The sequence below is a fragment of the Bombyx mandarina genome, chromosome 12, assembly GCF_030267445.1.
Source record: "Bombyx mandarina strain Sakado chromosome 12, ASM3026744v2".
Lineage (NCBI taxonomy): Eukaryota > Metazoa > Arthropoda > Insecta > Lepidoptera > Bombycidae > Bombyx > Bombyx mandarina.
In genome coordinates this window covers 1,826,629-1,847,390 of record NC_143219.1, presented here as the reverse complement: position 1 = coordinate 1,847,390, position 20,762 = coordinate 1,826,629, and the positions used below count along the sequence as shown (strand labels likewise).

The following is a 20,762-nucleotide window of genomic DNA, read 5'->3' as shown; positions in this document are numbered from 1 at the left end:
TCGTACTAGCATGTCACACGAAATGCGTTATGCGCATGTCACACGAAATGCGCGCCGGGCTGCTGCGCCGGCAGTCCGCCACAAAGCCTCGTACTGATCGCGCGTTTCTCTCATTATTGTATTTTCATATATTTGTTAGTCGTTTGTTTTGTGTCTCGTTAATTTGTTAATAATCTGTAGTGTATCGTGTTGTCGTAATATAGAACTATTTCTCGTATTGTTTCGTTTAATTTTTTATATCCAGTAAACTCCAGTCGTGCGTCGGAGCGGACACACACACTTTTTTTGCGTAATTACTTGTAGTAAAACCTCGTGTGAGTCCGTACGGGTAGGTACCACAATTTCGCCTATTTCTGCCGTCAAGCAGTAATGCGTTTCGGTTTGAAGGTTGGGGCAGCCGTTTTATTGTAAAAATTGTGACTTAGAACTCATGTCTCAAGTTGGGTGGCAGCATTTACGTTGTAGATGTCTATGGGCTCTGATAACAAATTAACACCAGGTGGGCTGTGAGCTCGATCACCCAACTAAGCAATTAAAAAAATATTTATTACTAGCAGACCCGGCCACAAGTTGCTGTGGCTAAGGTTTTTGTTTCTAAATAACACGTGGCCGGCTAGGCTAATACCAAAAATAGGAACAATTTGATTTCACTGTATTGCGTTTACTACAAATTTCACTTATACTTTAGCCTCAGCAACACGTGGTGTTTTTTTTACAATGGTTTGATTTTCAAACTATTCAACATGGGCGTGCCGGATAGTCTCGTGCTCATCATACGGGACTTCTTGTCGAACCGCTCTTTTCGATATCGAGTCGAGGGAACCCGCTCCTCCCCACGACCTCTCACAGCTGGAGTCCCGCAAGGCTCTGTCCTCTCACCCCTCTTATTTAGCTTATTTGTCAACGATATTCCCCGGTCGCCGCCGACCCATTTAGCTTTATTCGCCGACGACACGACTGTTTACTATTCTAGTAGAAATAAGTCCCTAATCGCGAAGAAGCTTCAGAGCGCAGCCCTAGCCCTAGGACAGTGGTTCCGAAAATGGCGCATAGACATCAACCCAGCGAAAAGTACTGCGGTGCTATTTCAGAGGGGAAGCTCCACACGGATTTCCTCCCGGATTAGGAGGAGGAATCTCACACCCCCGATTACTCTCTTTAGACAACCCATACCCTGGGCCAGGAAGGTCAAGTACCTGGGCGTTACCCTGGATGCATCGATGACATTCCGCCCGCATATAAAATCAGTCCGTGACCGTGCCGCGTTTATTCTCGGTAGACTCTACCCCATGATCTGTAAGCGGAGTAAAATGTCCCTTCGGAACAAGGTGACACTTTACAAAACTTGCATAAGGCCCGTCATGACTTACGCGAGTGTGGTGTTCGCTCACGCGGCCCGCACACACATAGACACCCTCCAATCCCTACAATCCCGCTTTTGCAGGTTAGCTGTCGGCGCTCCGTGGTTCGTGAGGAACGTTGACCTACACGACGACCTGGGCCTCGAATCAATTCGGAAATACATGAAGTCAGCGTCGGAACGATACTTCGATAAGGCTATGCGTCATGATAATCGCCTTATCGTTGCCGCCGCTGACTACTCCCCGAATCCTGATCATGCAGGAGCCAGTCACCGTCGACGCCCTAGACACGTCCTTACGGATCCATCAGATCCAATAACCTTTGCATTAGATGCCTTCAGCTCTAATACTAGGGGCAGGCTTAGGGACCCCGGTAACCGTACTCGTCGAACTCGACAAAGAGGTCGACGTGCAACCTAACCCATGCATCAGCCCGCTGAGTTTCTCGCCGGATCTTCTCAGCGGGTCGCGATTCCGATCCGGTAGTAGATTCATTCGCGAAACAATTGCTCTTGAGTTGTTAGGTCTCCTTCGGAGGCGCTCGGGCAGTTGTTAGCAAATCCCACCCCTCTTGGCTGAGCCTTTGCTCGCCCACCTGTCCTGGTGAAACTGGAAAGGCCTTCGGGCCACCAGTAAACTTTCAATCATAAAAACGTGGTGTTTTTATGCCATTAAATTGTAAGCTTAGGTGAAACGTTGGTATTTTTAACACAGCGCCATCTATGAGATATTAATGTCAGATAATAATTATTGTCTGTAAAAACTGATTTAAGGCACCATCTGTTTTAGACTTATAAAACTTACAATTAATAACAATAATTAGCATAAGAAATCATTTTATTGTACATTAATCGAAATAAAAGCCATTCTATGGCCTAAGTTGGAACAAAATACATATTTAAAGAAAAGTTAAAATCGATTCAGCAGTCCATCGCGGACTAACAACGTGACACGTAATTTATATATATTAAAATTAGCTTGACAGTCATTTCGAAATTCTGTGGCACATAAAGTTGACTAAATAACCTTATTTTTTTATAAAGCTTAGATGCGTGAACGAGCTCACGGCCAACCTGGCATGAAGTGGTGGCCAAACATCTAGAAATCACAACGTAAATACCACCACCCACCTTGAGATATGACTTTTAAGTCTTAGCTTTACAGTAATACGGCTGCATTCTTGCCTAACCTGAACCTAAAACGCATTACTGCTTCACGGCAGATACAGGTTATTGGTACCTACCCGCACGGTTTACAAAATGCCCTACCGCCAAAACTGTAGGTATATATGTTACGGTAAATGTACACTCTTGGGAAATGTATACTTTTACCGGCAAATGTGCACATTTGCCAAAAATTTGTGTCTATGTGAACTGAATATAATGTATTTATTTATTTAAATCAAAATACAGTTTAGCTTTGTAAAACTATAGCAATTGAGTTGCTCTTATAAAGAGAAACAACATTTAAAGCTATTGCTTCACCATTATCTTTATATCTTTTTATATTTTAATATTGCAAAAATGCTCTTTATATGTCTAATATTCTAATGTTTTAATAATCGAAATTCTATTTATGTCATCTATAGAAGAATGATATAAATAACATATTAACCTCTTTAAGGATTAATCGTATAGAGGTTACAAGTACATTTCCCGGCAAATGACAATGTGTACTCTTGTTTTCACGTTTTGGTAAATTTATACTCTTACCTTCATCTTTTAAGAAAAGTTACTGTAAATACAAATAAATTAATAATGTTGTTGCAGTAAAAAATATTTATTTAAATAAACATAATAACGAAAATTATTTTACTTAAAAAATGTAAAGGACAAACAAAACATACTTTTCTTTGCATATTATATAATATGTCGTAGGTTAGGTTAGGTTGTAATTACGATGCTCGGCAGCGACGAGTCCTGGCAGGCGATGCTCGCAGAAGGAGGCGGCGGAACGGGAGAGGGAGAGCTCTTCTTCCCTCTCGGCGCCGTGCCGCCGTCGCCGAGCCGGGGGTCGGATGAGGGCGTTTGTCCAGCTCCGGCCCCTATGAGGAGGCAGTCTCCTCCTGGTGATGGTCACAGGGCGACCTAAGGGGGTTGAGGCTACGTCGCACGCTACCGTCACTCTAGCGCGCTGGCACCAGGAGGACGGGACGACGCGACGGCGGCTGCGGCCTGCGATGCGGTCCGCATTTTCGTCGTCGCTGTCGTCGCCGAACATACTGTGAAAGAGCAACCCGGTCGGCGGTGTATCGCGTTCCGACCCGGCAGGCTGGTTCTGGCCCAGCGGGGTATCCCCAAACACCAGCGGCATCGCCTGGGCAGCCTGGTAGGGCCGCCGTACCGCGGAGACCGACGTCGTTGGTCGTCGACTATCGCCTCGACGACCCGTCGGTCGGGCGTCCTCGGGGTGGCGCCGCGTGTCTGGTTGTAGTGTTGACCGCGGGAACCCCCCTACTCTGACCAGGTTCTGACCCCGGACGGAGATCGGACGTCGGGTGTAAGAGTGCAGGGGAGTCGTTTAGTGGGTGGGCCCGCGATCTGTTCTCAATACCTGCAGATCGTTGAGTCTCACATACCCCGCGCGCCCCCTAGGCGCGGGGACCTCGTAGGAGGTTCGGCCCCCGGCCCGGAAAAAAAAAGGTTAGGTTGTAGTGGTGCGCATTACTAGCACTTGCGATTTCGTATTTTGTATGCCATGTTCACATTTACCAAAACGACATGGTCATTGTGCACATTCAATGTATATTTCCCTTCTTTGAAATTGTAAATGTTAGTTGAATGCACATTAGCCAAACGAGGAGGCAAATATGTAAACGGAAAATATGTACATTTGCCACAATGTCTACTTTTACCGTAACTTAAATATCTTATATGAGAAATTTGTTTATTTGATCTAGCAATCCCGTATTGTTCGTCTATAGCAGTAATAACATTGTGGCGGTTGGCCATCGCAGTACACACGATATTTGACAGACGCCTGAATCTCGATAACGACATATCGCGTTTTCTTCTTCAGATCCTTCCGATCCACTGTGCTTTAGGGATTCCAAGCACCTGTCACCGTTTTCGTCGAATGAGACGAAAGGTTTCATACTTTTCGTTAGGGACAAAGCTTGTATAGCACAATCCTACATATTTCTTTCCTCAAACATTCAATCCCAGTTTCCAGTTTGAAGCGTGAGACGGCGGTTTTGAGGCTTAGACCTCATGACTCAAGGGGGTGGCGGAGTTACTGAACCACTACGGGGAACACTCAACACCAACTGTACAGCGAGCTTATTTACCCGTCCGTGACATAATAAAAAAATAAATGGAGATTTAATCATAAAAGTAGTTTTATTTAGGAAAATCGTGATTGAGTAATTAACACACTGTATGTTTATATATGTATATATTATTTTCATAAATAATTTGATTCGTATCTAAATTAAAAATCCCATTCGGTCGATTTCTCGATAACCATCTCGGAGAGTTGTTCTTGGATCGAGAGGGCCGTCATGTAATCTGTAAAGTTACAACGGAAAATCTCACACAAAAATAGACACTGATGAGTAGCGCTGAGAGATTTCTTCAGGCCTTAAATCTTAAATAGTAGGCAGGTAGGCAGCGGCTTGGCTCTGCCCCTGGCATTGCTGAAGTCCATGGGCGACGGTAACCACTCACCATCAGGTGGGCCGTATGCTCGTCCGCCTCTACAAGGGCAATAAAAAAAAAAAAAAGGGTTTTCTTCTTATTCTCCTTTATGCTAATACCAAATAAAACGCACCATTAACTACAAAGATAAATGTCGCGTATTTAGCGAAATATCGTTACCAAATACCTTGAAATAGGGTAGGTAGGGTTGACAAAAAAAAAATTATTTCTGTCCCAAAGTCCACCGAGTCAAAAACTCACCGGGGTCAGGTTTGATGGGCTTGGCGCGTCCTATGAGTCCGGGCAGAAAGTCCGCTCTTCGGATCTGCTTGAAGAACGCGTGGTTCAGGAGTTGAGAGGCCGAATGTCTTTTTTCCGGGTCCCTGGGGGAGAAATGGGAAACAGTTACTGCTGGGACACAAGCGGGACTGGCGACGCGAAAAATCGCAGTCTAAGCATTTATTGCCCCTCCTCGTCAGTACTCTCCCCCCTACCTATTCGCTGGCAGCTTAAGAGGCTATTTCAGCTACGCTCAGCTACGTTCCTCTGAATGGGAATTCGCCTAGAGGTATTGAGGAATTTTATTTACAAAAAATTGCTTGTCGAGAGCAGTCTCTGTTCGGAGGGGATGTCAGCAGCCGGTCCTGTGAACTACTAAGTGTCGTTAATACCGTCTCACCTCTGCAGCGTCACGTCGGTGAGCTGGTGGAAGGTCTCCGACAGCTTCCTCGTCGCGTACACCTGCCGCAGCCGGGACACCGCGTCCGCGCTGTCGCCGACTCCACTGTCCGTGTTGTACATACCTGGAAACGATTTCGAATTGCTTCAAAATGGAGAAGGAATCCGGGGACCAGTCGGACTAAATGTCCTCCGAGTCAACAGCCAATGAGAAGAAATGCGAAGCTTTAATGCTTAAATGGAGCCTTTTCGCCTTGTGCTCAGAGAGTTCTGTAGCCAAGACTGGACATGGGTAGGCTTTTGGTGACGTTCAATGACCACACACCGCCTTACTTTTCAGCGGCTCTCCCGCCTTTAAACTTGAACGCACTATTGGATCGAGGCAGATTTAGGACACGGTGGTACCAGTTCATGCGTGCTTACTTCATGCATGCAAATAGAAAAAGGATCTTAGTATCCGTAGGTAAGGGGTTATGTGAAGGTACCGTAGCGCCGGACGGAAGGTAGGGATGTAATATGCCACGGGACAGGGATCTGAACTTTAGAGGTTTCAAGGGCAAGTTTATTTATCATGGATCCGATGAGAGACTTAATGAGAAGAAGACAATAGGGGACGCAAAGGTTTAGATACTGACTTTAGTACCCGCAAAGCAAATGTGATCAAGAGTAGGGGTTCACGGTTTACTTAAATTACACGTGTGGTCCAATGGCGGCCTCACGAACATTTCTCTGGAGTATTGCTCGAGAATACTTTGAAATTTATTGCTAAGGGCAGTTCCAGTCCTCAAAGCACAAGATTAATGTTGATTGTGTGAACAGAACTGGTGCACATAGAGGGAGTGGAGGAGATCTACTGTGCCAAACCATAGTACCAAAGTTCCATTAGTTTCGAGGAATTATATTTTAGATGATACAAATATCTGCGTTCTGTCATTCATACTTAGTTCTGTCAATCATTGAGCATTAGGCTTTAGAGCGAAGTCTCCTCTTCTTTCACTGCTTGTAAATATTAGTAAATATTACTTATGAAATATTTATTACTGAATAATTTATTATTAATATTTAAACATTATAAATAATTTATTATTATTACTTAATGATTTATTATTATTTAAAAACTAGCTGACCCGACAGACTTCGTAGAGCCTCAATCGATAGATAAAAATAAACTTAAAATAAACAAAAGGAATCCGTCCGACGGGAGACACATCAAAGGAAAAACAAAATTGTTATTTTTATTTAATTCCGAGCATTTTCATATCTATCTAACAGCCTGGCCACGGGACATTCGCCGATACGAATATTCGCGCGGTGCGAACGGCGAAGCGTCTAGCGACTAAAATAAGAGCATAGAAATGTACCTAACAGCCTAGCCACGGGACATTCGCCGATACGAATATTCGCGCGGTGCGAACGGCGAAGCTTCTAGCGACTAAAATAAGAGCATAGAAATGTACCTAACAGCCTGGCCACGGGACATTCGCCGATACGAATATTCGCGCGGTGCGAACGGCGAAGCGTCTAGCGACTAAAATAAGAGCATAGAAATGTACCTAACAAGCCACGCGCACCGGCGACCGGCGAAGCGACCGGCGGAATGTACCGAGCGAATCGCGCGGGCGACTTACGATGTGGCGGGCGAGCAAAACAAATGCAGGAATAAGGACGGCGCAAGCCACGGAGTCGAGCGGTAGTCGCGGCGAATAGTGCAGTGATTAAATGAGTTTAGTTGTTTTCGCCGCGAAAAATGAACGCAGAAATTTTTATATTTTTTATTAATTTTTTTTTTTATATTTTTAAACTCGTCGTGGCCGAACGGATAAGACGTCCGGTGTTGAGCGATGCACCGGTAGTCAAATATCAGGCGGGTACCAATTTTTGTAATGAAATACGTACTCAACAAATTTTAATGTTCACGATTGATTTCCACGGTGAAGGAATAACATCGTGTAATAAAAATGAAACCCTCAAAATTATAATTTGCGTAATTACTGGGGGTAGGACCTCTTGTGAGTCCGCGCGGGTGGGTACCACCACCCTGCCTGTTTCTGCCGTGAAGTAGTAATGCGTTTCGGTTTGAAGGGTGGGGCAGCCATTGTAACTATACTTGAGACCTTAGAACTTATATCTCAAGGTGGGTCGCGCATTTACGTTGTGGATGTCTATGGGCTTCAGTAACCACTTAACACAAGGTGGACTGTGAGCTCATCCACCCATCTAAGCAATAAAAAAAATATATAGCTGAAATAGAATAGCTAGACCAGCTATTTGGAAGTCTAGCCACCCAAAGTATTTCTCGTACTTCTTGTGGAATTCTCCATCTATAGGTATACTCCGATTCTTATTCAAATCATGTACTTCACAATCTTTTCCAAATAATAGGTCCTGAACCAAAAAACTATTAATTTGTAAGCAATATCGAGATAATTTCGATATAGACATTTCGCTGTCGGACTTCCTTACTAGTCGCGGCGGCGAACGTGAGTACCCGTGGCCTGCAAACGGTGCTGCGCGAATGGTCGCCTCGTCCACCGCTTCGCTGTTCGCACCGCCGATCCCCGTGGCCAGGCCGTAACCTTTTAAACCTTCTCTAGACTTCCACAAATAATTCAAGACCAAAGTTAGCCTAATCGGTCTAGCCGTTCTCGAGTTTTAGCGAGACTAACGAACAGCAATTCATTTTTATATATAGACATTATTTAATAAGTAATACATATTATTACTTACTAGTCGATGACCGAGCTTTGCTCAGTTTTTTTTGATAACGCCATCTTGTTGTGTCTTTAAAGCGGTTAGTTGCCCTCAATTAAAAAATATAGTATTATCATTCGCCAATAGATGTCGGGAAGATCGGACGATATCCCCTGTATACTAAATTTTATGAAAATCGTTGGAGCCGTTTCCGAGATTCAGATTATATATATATTAATATACAAGAATTGCTCGTTTAAAGGTATAAGATTAAATATTTATTTACTATTTATTAAATATTAAATATTACGTAAATATTACTCGATGTCATTTTTTCAATTACTTTTTAAGAGAAAGTGGTACGGACTGGCCTATAACGGCGGAAAGTCATACCACCAGCCGTAAAATCCGGTAAATAGCAATTAAATAAACTCACTTTTCATCTCGTTATCCTCGAGGCAGGGTTCAGGGAAGGTGGAACAGTCGAGGAGCTGGGGGCGGCTGCCCTTCACCTTCTCCGTGAACATGAGGGTGGTGGGGACTTCGGCGAACGGGACCGCCCCGTTGGCCAGTTCGCAGCAGAGAACTCCGAACGAGTAAATGTCAGAGCGTTCGTCGTAGCCCTTGAGATTCTGTTCAAGACGAAATATCGATCGACTTGACTCTTTATTCAAGACTCTTTATTAAGAGATCGAGTTATCGGATTATTTAGGACAACATTTCGACGGGTGAAAGACTATTTGGTTAGATGGGTGGACGAGATCACAGCCCACTTGGTATTAAGTGGATACTGGAGCCCATAGACACCTACAACGTAAATGCCGCCACCCACCTTGAGATATGAGTTCTAAGGTCTCAGTATAGTTACAACGGCTGCTCCGCCCTTCAAACCGAAAGGCATTTACTGCTTCACGGCAGAAATAGGCGGGGCGGTGATACCTACCCATGCGGACTCACAAGAGGTCCTACCACCAGTAATTAGGCAAATTATAATTTTTGCGGGTTTGATTTTTATTACACGATGTTATTCCTTCACCGTGGAAGTCAATCGTGAACATTCGTTAAGTAGGTATATTCATTAGAAAAATTGGACCCCCGCTTGCGGGATTCGAACACCGGTGCATCGCTAGATACGAATGCACCGGACGTCTTATCCTTTAGGCCATGGCGAATGTCGTGATCTACAACGTAAATGCCACCACCTACAATTTCACTCAAGACTCAATCATCCTACCATAATTGCCTCGTTTTTTATTAAGGCTCCGTCGACGCTGAACGACGCTTTTTACTGGTGGTAGGACCTCTTGTGAGTCCGCGCGGATGGGTACCGCCACCCTGCCTATATGCCCTGCCGTGAAGCAGTAATGCGTTTCGGTTTGAAGGGCGGGGCAGCCGTTGTAATTATACTTGAGACCTTAGAACTTATATCTGAAGGTAGCGCATTTAAGACGTAGATGTCTATGGGCTCCAGTAACCTCTTCACACCAGGTGGGCTGTGAGCTCGTTCACTCGTCTAGGCAATAAAAATAAATAAAAAACAAAACGCTTAAAAGTGATAATGAGATTTTGACCTGTTCCAAGACCTCGGGGCTCAGCCACATGAGGTTGGCGTTGTCGTGGTCGGGCGGCGGCAGGAGGTGGAGTTTCCGTTGTCTCTGGCCGCGCACCATCATGCTGGCCGCGGTCCGGAGCCCCGACAGTCGGGCCACACCGTTCGCCCCTATGAGGACGTGACTCGCACGCACACTCCTGGAACATATAAGGAGATTACGGAATCTTTTAATATTCACACGAATTAGTTGCCGAAGAGGGATTTTATATTTAAAAAAAAAATTGGGAACGATTCAGGTACGGTCATCTGGGTACCTGAGACCAAGAAACATATTTATTATAACCCGCAAAATTATAATTTGCGTAATTACTGGTGGGTAGGACCTCTTGTGAGTTCGCGCGGGTGGGTACCACCACCCTGCCTATTACTGCCGTGAAGCAGTAATGCGTTTCGGTTTGAAGGGTGGGGCAGCCGTTGTAACTATACTTGAGACCTTAGAACTTATATCTCAAGATGGGTGACGCATTTACGTTGTGGATGTCTATGGGCTCCAGTAACCACTTAGCACCAGGTGGACTGTGAGCTCGTCCACCCATTAGAGTAATAAAAAAAAAATAGTTCTAAATACATACATATATAGATAGCTAGCTGTACCCGTCCGCTTCGCTGGGCATTTAAAAATTAACATGATTATTTCTCACCCCTACAAAGATTCTCATCATTAACGCCTCTACAACTGGTGTAGGGAGTCCAACACACATATAAATATTACCCTATCCATTAAGTACATGTATTTTCTACATGGATATAAAGTTTCAAGTCAATCGAATGCATGGTTCAGTAGTTATAACGGCACATCCGTAAAAACTAATGCAGATTTATATATTAGTATAGATATCGATGAAACCCCAGATAAAGAGCAAACAAACCTAGTCATCACACGAATGTTTGCCCGACATGGGAATCGAACCCATGACTTTTGTTTATTGCCCGAACAGGCAGATGAGCATACGGCCCACCTGATGGTGAGTGGTTATCGTCGCTCATGGCCGTCAGCAATAGCAGGGGCAGAGCCAAGCCGCTGCCTACCGCTTAATACTTTCCACAAGCCTCGTTTGAAGAAGGCGTGTCATAGCGCTCGGGAAACACCGTGCAGGGGAGCTCATTCCAAAGCCGAATGGTACGGTGGAAAAATGATCTCTGGAAACGCACTGTGGATGAACGCAGCGGCTTTAGGTAGTATGGATGAACTCTACTCCGGTGGCGGGCGGTGCGATGGTAAAAACACGGACTATAGCTGTCCACTGCTGAGGCCACTCTCAATCGGTCTCCAGTGCAGCCGGTCCGTTGTCACCTGCATCCAACGTCACGCAACGACTTACAATAGCCGCACTCACCTATGTATGTACAATTGCTTGTGTAAGTACTGCAACGCTTGCAGTACATCTCTCAGTACGATTGCGCAGGCCAGCTCCGAGATTCCTTCGGGAAAATATCGATCCAGGATGTCCCGACACGAGCCGAAGCTCATGAGCGGAGAGACCACGTATAATTCGCGGCCGTGGACGAAAGACGCCAAATACGGGAGTATATTAGCATGATGCAGCTCTTTCCTTGTCAATACGTCTTGCTGAAACGATAGGAGGTTTAATTTTATTGGTGCTATTTTGAGCCTGCCCGGATTGGTACCATATTATTATAATACCGCGAAGTATCTAGTTGACCTCGTGTCTTAAAGTAGATGACGTTGCTCATTGTGACGTCTCATCATCATAATCAACATCGTCATCATCACCATCATCACCATCACCATCATCACCACCATCGTCATCGTCATCATCATCATCATTATGTCTATGATTATGGTTGCGTACGTTAATTTTATACAGTGTGGTCTCCCTAGGACCAAGATGTTATATATTTTATACCGGTGATCATGGTTAGACTGAAAGCTGCGGTTAGGACGTTAGGGACGGCAAATAGCAGTGCTTATAATGTAGATCCTTAGTTCTCAAAGTGGCCCAGGGGACCTCCAACGGTACACTGGAGACTCGAGGGGTCTAGGTCGTGGTGACAAAACAATGGGGATCCACATTTCTAAGCGTGGGTGCGCGAAAAGTAACTCGCTTTCGATAGTAAATTATTTGCTGTCAATTCATCAAGTACGTCCCTGCCATTAAAATTATGACTATTTTCTGATTGTTATTGTAGAAGTAGTTTTACATTATTATATGAATGTTAAAATTGTAAGTATCTATACTAATATATAAATCTACAGTGGTTTTAACGGATGTTCCGTTATAGCTACTGAACCATACATCCGATTGACTTGAACCTTGGTATCCATGTAGAAAATAAATGTACTTAATGGTTAGGCTAATATTTATATGAGTATTAGACTCCCTACACCGGTTGCGGGGGCATTAAAGATGAGAATCTTTGTGGAGGTGAGAAATAATAATGTTAATTTTAAATGCCCAGCGAAGCGGACGGGTACAGCTAAGTAATACATACGACTGTTATCACATTAAAATGTAATGCAACAATGTAATATGGTATATAATAATTATTGATAGTATAACGATTACATGTTTGATTAAATAACATATTAAGTACATAATAAACGAATCAATTCTCCCTATTCTTTTATTTTACTTTGAAAACTGTTAATTCGTGGTTGAATCTCAGCCGCGATGTAAATTTCTATAGCTAGATCTATTCTTCTTGCTTTCTTTTCGAGTTTTGGGAATATCGTAGAAATGTAGCTGCATTGGGTCTCCCGGAGCCCGCTAAACTTTCAGGGCGGTCTATGAGCATGTCTGGGAAGCACTGATGTAAATGGTCGCGAAAGTAAAATGAGTGTTTTTTATAAACGCAATAGATATAAGAATAATAGTGCGTGTAAAGTATTTCCAATTATTGTTCGTTCATAGAGGCGTTCGCTCCTGGCCTTTTCATTTTCATTTTTCATTATTATTATTTTTTTAATTGTATTTTTTGACTTGTTTTTTCGTTTATTGTAAATGTTTTTACTTATTTAAAAAAAAAAAAAATTTGAGAAAAACCAAAAAAAAAACCCGCTAAGTTTGTTTCGCCGGTTCCTCTCAGGACTGTGGCTCTTTTTGGAACCAGTGGTAGAGTTAACATTTTTATTTATATTTTGACATTCAACAAGTGTGTTATGCTGACATCTATGTTAATAAACGAAATAAAATAAAATAAACGATTTTGAATTTGAATTGTCAGTTCGACGAAAATAATGTTAACATCTAATAATTCGTTTGTCATTGATGTGCCTTCACTTTAACAAGGAAATAGCGTGAATGATATTATTTATTTATAGTGGTCGGTTGTCGTAATTGATTTGGTGAACTCTGCTTTGTATAAATTTTACGAATGACGCTTGTCCGTGACATCATAGTGCGATACTGGATGGATTTACTTTATTCAGTTTACTTTTATATGTTAGGCTTTTCGTGCCAAGGCCATCTTGAAATAGAAGAATGAGTAAGACGTCCGGTGCATTCGTATCTAGCGATGCAACGGTGTTCGAATCCCGCAGACAGGTACCAATGTTTTCTAATTAAACACGTTCTTAACAAACGTTCACGATTGACTTCCAGGGTGAAGGAATAACATAGTGTAATAAAAATGAAACAAGAGTGAAAAGGGCCCACCAATAAATGTAATAACTCTCCCTTAATAAATCTCCTTATATCTGATGCGAGCAAAGTGATGCTCCACATCCTTAACATAAGGCTTACCTCTCGAACCAAATTGCATCAGATCAAGCTAGATTCATGAAGGGAAGAGGATCGCGGGAGCAGATACTCATGTTACGGCAGATCATAGCGAAATCAAGGGAGTTTAACACACCACTCTTTGTGTGGTGTGCCTATGGTAAGTACTGTTGGATATGGGAGTCCCGCAGCATCTTTTCTTTCGCTTGAGGAGGTTATACGAGGACGGCACTGCTGCAGTGCTGGTTGATAACGTCCTTTCAGATGCCTTCAAGACTGAGTCCGATGCTCGACAAGGGTGTATATTATCACTGTTGCTCTGTAACACTTATACCGAGTACATCATGAGAATCATTCTAGAAGGATGGGATAATGGTGTTTCGGTTGCAGGACGAGTGATTAACAATCTACGATATGCTGTTGATACTACGCTACGCACCTGATGATTGCCTGGAAGAGATCGCTCTTAGCGATAAGACCGTCAATTGTACTTTTTTTGTGTTTAATGTATCGCACTGTTTATTTGTTTTTGTTTTTTGTGTACAATAAAGAATACTCTCTCTCTCTCTCTACGCTTCTGGCAAGAACAAGAGAAGATTTAGAAGAGCTACTGAGTCGACTTGAATACACCAGTGTCCGCTGTCTCTACCCGATGATATGTAGGCGAAGTAAAATGTCCCTTAGAAATAAGGTGACACTCTACAAAACTTGCATACGCCCCGTCATGACCTATGCAAGTGTAGTGTTCGCTCACGCGGCCCGCATACACTTAAAATCATTTCAAATTATTCAATCCCGTTTTTGCAGGATAGCCGTCGGAGCCCCGTGGTTCGTCAGGAACGTCGACCTCCATGACGACCTGGACTTAGAGTCCATCAGTAAGTATCTTCAGTCGGCGTCCATACGCCACTTCGATAAAGCGGCACGACACGAGAACCCTCTCATCGTGGCCGCCGGTAACTACATTCCCGATCCTGCGGACAGAATGGAAAGCAGTCGACGTCGCCCAAAACACGTCATCTCGGATCCTCCCGATCCACTAACGGTGCTTTTAGGTACTTCAAGCACCGGTCACCGTTCTCGTCGAACCCGTCGCTTGCGACGAAGGGCTCGACGAGTAAATTAACTCTCAGACACAGCCCACTGAGTTTCTCGCCGGATCTTCTCAGTGGGTCGCGTTTCCGATCCGGTGGTAGATTCTGCGAAGCACGGCTCTTGCTAGGGTTCGTGTTAGCAACATCGTCAGGTTGAGCCCCGTGAGCTCACCTACTAAAGTTAGGGTTACGCTGACATAGCCTCTCAAGGCTATAAGCTTAGGTAGGAAAAAAAAAAAAAAAGTCTCCGCTTCGGTCTTACTCTAAATAGAGATAAAACGAAGATCATGATAGTAGACCGGGCTGAGCACAACACGTAAGGAGTTCCGCGTATAGCAAATTGTGAAGTTGTTCAGAGCTATATTTACCTCGGCTCTACTATATCCAACCCTGGGTGGATGTGAAGACGAGATCAAGCGTCGATGCGCTATCACACGATCAGCAGTAGAGCGATTAGGGAAAATTTGGACAGACAGACAAGTAACCAAGAATAAGAAAGTCGACTAATGAGATGTCTGGTATTTCAATATTTTTTTGTATGGTCCTGAAACATGGTCATTCAAATTACAAGATCGCCGGAAAATCAATGCCTTAGAGATGTGGTGTTGGAGACGACTGCTGAAAATTCCGTGGATAGAGTTTTGGACCAATGTTTCTATCGTCAAAGAGCTTCGTATACAAAGCAAACTTTCTTCGACTGTTCAGCTACGAATTCTCAAGTTCTTTGGGCACATCTCCAGAAAGGAAGTTTCCATGGAGAGGCTTGTCGTACAGGGCTGTGTAGAGGGCAGAAGACCTCGAGGTCGATCCCCCACGCACTGGATTGAGTTCATCACCTGCACTACGAAAGCCACCGCAGTACAATCTGCTCACAATGCTAACGGCTGTTAGTCGTTGAGAAAATGGAATTGACTCGAGAAAATTCAAGAGCGATGATTTATTATGACTTTCGAAGTGGTTTAACACAAAAACAGTGTGTTGACCGGATGATTTCTGCATTTGGTGATGAAGCCCCATCCAAAACCACAATTTATCGCTGGTTTGCTGAGTTTCAACGTGGATGTGTCAAGCTCAGTGATGATCCCCGTCAAGGTCGTCCAAAAACTGCAGTCACCCAAGAAAACGTTGATGCTGTGCGTAAGCTGATTGAGGAACATCGACATGTGACATACCGCGAAATTCAGGCAACTTTAGACATTGGCATGAGTCAAATACAAATAATCTTGCATGAACAATTAGGTGTAAAAAAGTTGTTTTCCCGATGGATACCGCATTCGCTCTGTGAAGAGCAAAAAGCGGCTCGCGTTATTTGTTGCGTCAGAACTCTCGAAAGATTCCACGCAAGATCCTCAAATGCTGTATACAACATTGTATCAGGTGACGAATCCTGGATATACGCGTACGAACCCGAAACAAAAAACCAGTCACGAGTTTGGGTGTTCGAAAATGAGTTAAAGCCAACAAAAATTGTTCGTTCACGGAGTGTTGCAAAAAAAATGGTGGCCACGTTTGTCTCCAAAACCGGCCATGTTACGACTATTCCTCTTGAGGGACAAAGAACGGTTAATGCAGAATGGTATGCTAGCATTTGTTTGCCTCAGGTCGTTTCTGAACTCCGTAAAGAGAACTGCAACCGCCGCATCATCCTCCATCACGACAATGCGAGTTCTCACACCGCGCACAGAACAAAAGAGTTTTTAGAGCAAGAAAACATAGAATTATTAGACCATCCTCCGTACAGCCCCGACCTAAGCCCTAATGATTTCTATACTTTCCCTAAAATAAAGAATAAATTGCGTGGACAGAGATTTTCATCACCTGAAGAAGCTGTGGACGCCTACAAAACGGCCATTTTGGAGATCCCAACTTCCGAATGGAATGGTTGCTTCAATGATTGGTTCCATCGTATGGAAAAATGTGTCAAATTTCGCGGAGAATACTTCGAAAAGCAATAAATACATTTTAAATAGTAATGTTGTGTCACTTCGTTAATTCCCGAAATTTTCAGTGCCGCCTATGTAAACAAGTTTGACAAAACCTCGTGACAAGACCGAGAATCTTTTTTTAAATAAATAAATGGTATTCGATTTTTAAAACCAAGGAGTTTTCAATTAAAAATATTTTATTATGACAGGAACAGTGGAAATATTCCATTCCCGATACATTTAGTGCAGCCCTCGTAGATAAATATGAAAAAACTCGGAATATAAATAAAAATAACAATTTTGTTTTCCCTATGATGTGTCCCCCGTCGGACGGATTCCTTTTGTTTGTTTTAAGTTTATTTTATACAAAAGTTTAGGTCTTTTATTTATAGATTGAGGCACTACACGAAGTCTGCCGGGTCAGCTAGTCAGGAATAAAAACAACTAACACTGATCACAATTTATATTCAAAACAATTATTAAAGAATTAACAAAAGATCTTTGTGAACCAATTCTTCAAGTCACCGACCGGCCACCCTGGAGCTCTAAAGTATTTAGAATCCTGCGGCCGTTGTTACTCAATTATCAGCTGACAGGTGCCATCGTGCGCTCGTTCGTATCCAGTTGGGCAATTGTTCCCGGTGAACACGATTCGCGGTTCTATTTCAGGTTTTACGTTCAAGTCGACCTCATTTTGATTAAGCGTTAAAACTGTGTCGTTAACAGTGCCATTCAATATTACAACTTCGATTGGTCGAGTACTGTGATAAGTTAATGATGAGTTAATAAGTAACAGTAATGTGAAACACAACAGGTATGGTCGGCCCATTTTGGTTGACTGATGCATTAGCACTAGTGGGTGTGTTTTATGTATATAAGCTGTGAGTGGCTTAGGGAAAATTGTACTGAGAAATGTTTTTATTTTGACAAAGTTAACAGTTAAATTATAATCAATAAATAATCAAGAGCCCCACAGCTTAATCTAATTTGAATTAGAAACTTTTTTTCTTTTTTTTATTGCTTTGATGGATGGACTAGATCACAGCCCACCTGGTGTTAAGTTCTTACTGGAGCCCACAGACATCTACAAAGTAAATGCGCTACCCACCTTGATATATAAGTAAACGCATTACGGCTTCACGGTAGAAATGGCGGGGTGGTGGTACCTACCCGTGCTGAATCACAAGAGGTCCTACCACCAGTAAAAAAGCGAATTATAATTTTGCAGGTTTGATTTTTATTACACGATTATTCCTTCACCGCGGAAGTCAATCGTGAACATTTGTTAAGTACATATTTCATTAGAAAAATTGGTACCCGCCTGCGGCATTAGAACAACGGTGCATCGTTCAATACGAATGCACCGGACGTCTTATCCTTTAGGCCACGACGACTACAGCTCAATTATAACTCAATTAGATTGACATACATAGTATTTTCTCAGGATAAAAGCTTGCTTGTGTTAGTCTCTGGTCCATAACATGCTAATATATTTAATACGAAGCAGCAAAAACACTCTTATTTCCTACAGCAACCACACCCGACTTATATACTACAATTAAAGGTATCATGTTTCAATCTGGGTTATAAAGCATCTTTGTCCCAAATTACATCTGTTCTGCTTTGCGTGATTGTGTAAAGTAAGCAGAAGGTAATTGAGGAGAGAGGAGGCAGATTCAATTACGTATTATATTTTAGAGAACTCTGTTTAAAATGGTAAAATATGTCACTACAGAATAATTTAAATGTATCCAAACATCCAAAATCTCCTCAATATTACATCACCTCAATTGTGTAAAATAAAACATCATGAATTTATTTGAAGGAAAAAACCATATTTTTTCCATCAAATAAATTCAATGAGGAAAAATTTACCTGGAACTAATACTGTACACACATGCAACACATTCATAACTAAAGTATCGTCAAATCAAAGCAGAAAATTTTGTAATTTAAAAATACATTAAGATTTAACCATTAAACAGTTTTCAAAGTTTGGAACTCATAATAATCTAAAATAATAAAATAAATACTAAAATTGTTTTTGAAGAAGGTACTACATCCCATTATCAGCATAATTTCTTTTGTATAGTTGGATTGGGCTATTGTGGTTGGATGGTCTACAGTCAGTTATATACAAATACATATTATAGGTGATTTAAATACCACGATGGATGAAAGTGTTAGGCATTAGATGTTGTTGTGTTTTAAAGGTTATGAGGTCTGGTATACTTACATTGAGCAAAACTTACTGTAGGTAGGTATAATTACTGGCAGCAGTATGTTTTAATGTGATGGTGTCATGATGATGATTAAAATGAACAAGAAATATTAGATTTTTTATTGCTTTTATGATATTTTTGCTAGTAACAAAATGTTTCATCTGCTTAGAATAATTGATTCGATTGTTTTACTAAAAGTATCTAATCCGAGGATCATAGATCAACGAACAGATTTTCAACTATCAATTACTTATCGAAAAGTTTTAAATTCTAGAAGATCTTTAATGATGATGACTTTCTAAAAATAGTCCACTTACCTGGATCAAAGTTGCTTTTTCTTTTCCTCTGTCCACGAAATACCTTTTTATTGCTACCTTTGTGTTATTTGGTTTGTACAATGCCGAATAAACGACAGCTCCACCGTCAGAGCACTCCGTTATTATAGAAGTTAACTGATAGTCATTTATGTCAGGGTTGAGCATTTCAAGGATGAATCTTAACTTCGAACTATGAACGTAAATGAAATATGAACTTCAAAACAAACAAAAAATACACTTTAGAACATGTTTTTGTGTTCGTCCAAAATGTATTCACATTTTATGTTTAAATATTTAACAAATTAATTGTCTAATAAAAATGTTGTTTACAAATGACTTTGAGTTTTGTTTTTCTTTAGTTTGACAGTGACAGACTTTTCCAGTTCAAGAAAGACGAAGATATCATACCATACCGACAAGTTTTAATTTGTTGCTAAAGAAAGTTAAATCTTGCTGAAAGTGAAACCATGAAAAATGAAACAGAGCGAAATGAAATAAAGCTTAATTAAACTTTGAGGCTCAAAAGCGAAGTGCAAAGTTCTGTGAATTATTTTATTTTGATTAGTGTTTTTTCAGGTTGTGTAATAATGGTGGTTTATTAACAGTGAAATCTGTGCATATGTGAAAATAACTGTACATCTTTAAAGCTTCAGAAATGTAGAGAAATGTAAAGAGCCGCTGGATGTGGCTTCTAGGGTTTTTTTTAGAAAGCCCTTTGAAGTTTCAGTAAATAGCCATCATTTTACTTAGACTTTATAATAGGTATCCCATCTCATCTCGTTTCATACAATACAAATAAATAAAAATCTCCCCATTCGAATCGAATTGAATCGATCGAATATTAAGTAGAACATATTGGTACTTTTTAGACTTTGTAATAGGTATCCCATCTCATCTCGTTTCATACAATACAAATAAATAAAAATCTCCCCATTCGAATCGAATTGAATCGATCGAATATTAGGTAGAACATATTGGTACTTTTTAGACTTTATAATAGGTATCCCATCTCATCTCGTTTCATACAATACAAATAAATAAAAATCACCCCATTCGAATCGAATTGAATCGATCGAAAATTAAGTAGAACATATTGGTACTTTTTTCTTTTTTTCAGTATGGCAATTCTCTTCTTGCGATGCTATTGTTAAAATTATATTTTTTTCCATAATTTGTACCTACATATCATGTAGTACAAAATAATTTAATATTTATTAATTTGTGTAAATGTAGAATGGAGTGGAATGAAAGAACTTTTTGGCGGGAACGCGAGGAGTGAAGTTGTGTGTTTTGTTTTATTTTGTCTATTTAGTGTTTCCTCAGGTTTAAATGTGTAATAGCGATAGTTTAGTAACTGTTTAGTATCTGTGAAGGTGCACGAATCTGGGAAAATGAAACAAAGCCGCTGAACATAACTTCTTGGGATCCTCTAAAAAGTCCACTGAAAAAGTTTCAGTTTCGTTTCCATTTCGTTTCATTTCAATTCATGTCATGTTTCATACTAATCAACTTCATTTCATTCATAATATCATTTTTCATAAAAAACA

General features: G+C 41.6%; 1 protein-coding gene across 1 annotated transcript; it reads right to left on the bottom strand.

The window, feature by feature from the left end:
• Positions 1 to 4,737: 4,737 nt before the first annotated feature.
• Stlk (Ste20-like kinase) lies at positions 4,738 to 19,816 on the bottom strand. Its single transcript, XM_028175041.2, has 7 exons — positions 19,216 to 19,816; positions 11,315 to 11,547; positions 9,937 to 10,114; positions 8,802 to 8,997; positions 5,676 to 5,799; positions 5,258 to 5,379; positions 4,738 to 4,867 (listed from the first exon to the last, which is right to left on the bottom strand). The coding sequence occupies exons 1-7, from the start codon at positions 19,378 to 19,380 to the stop codon at positions 4,791 to 4,793; spliced, it is 1,095 nt and encodes a 364-aa protein (XP_028030842.2). The 5' UTR covers positions 19,381 to 19,816; the 3' UTR covers positions 4,738 to 4,790.
• Between the last annotated feature and the right edge of the window lie 946 nt (positions 19,817 to 20,762).

What these genes read in the sequence shown, in the direction of transcription:
- Stlk (XM_028175041.2), bottom strand. Translation starts at nt 19,380, where the DNA reads ATGCTCAACCCTGACATAAATGACTATCAGTTAACTTCTATAATAACG. An exon ending in AAAAAGCAACTTTGATCCAG is followed by an intron (nt 11,548 to 19,215) that starts GTAAGTGGACTA and finishes CTATCGTTTCAG; the next exon opens with CAAGACGTATTGACAAGGAA. An exon ending in ACCGACGTGACGCTGCAGAG is followed by an intron (nt 5,380 to 5,675) that starts GTGAGACGGTAT and finishes TTTCTCCCCCAG; the next exon opens with GGACCCGGAAAAAAGACATT.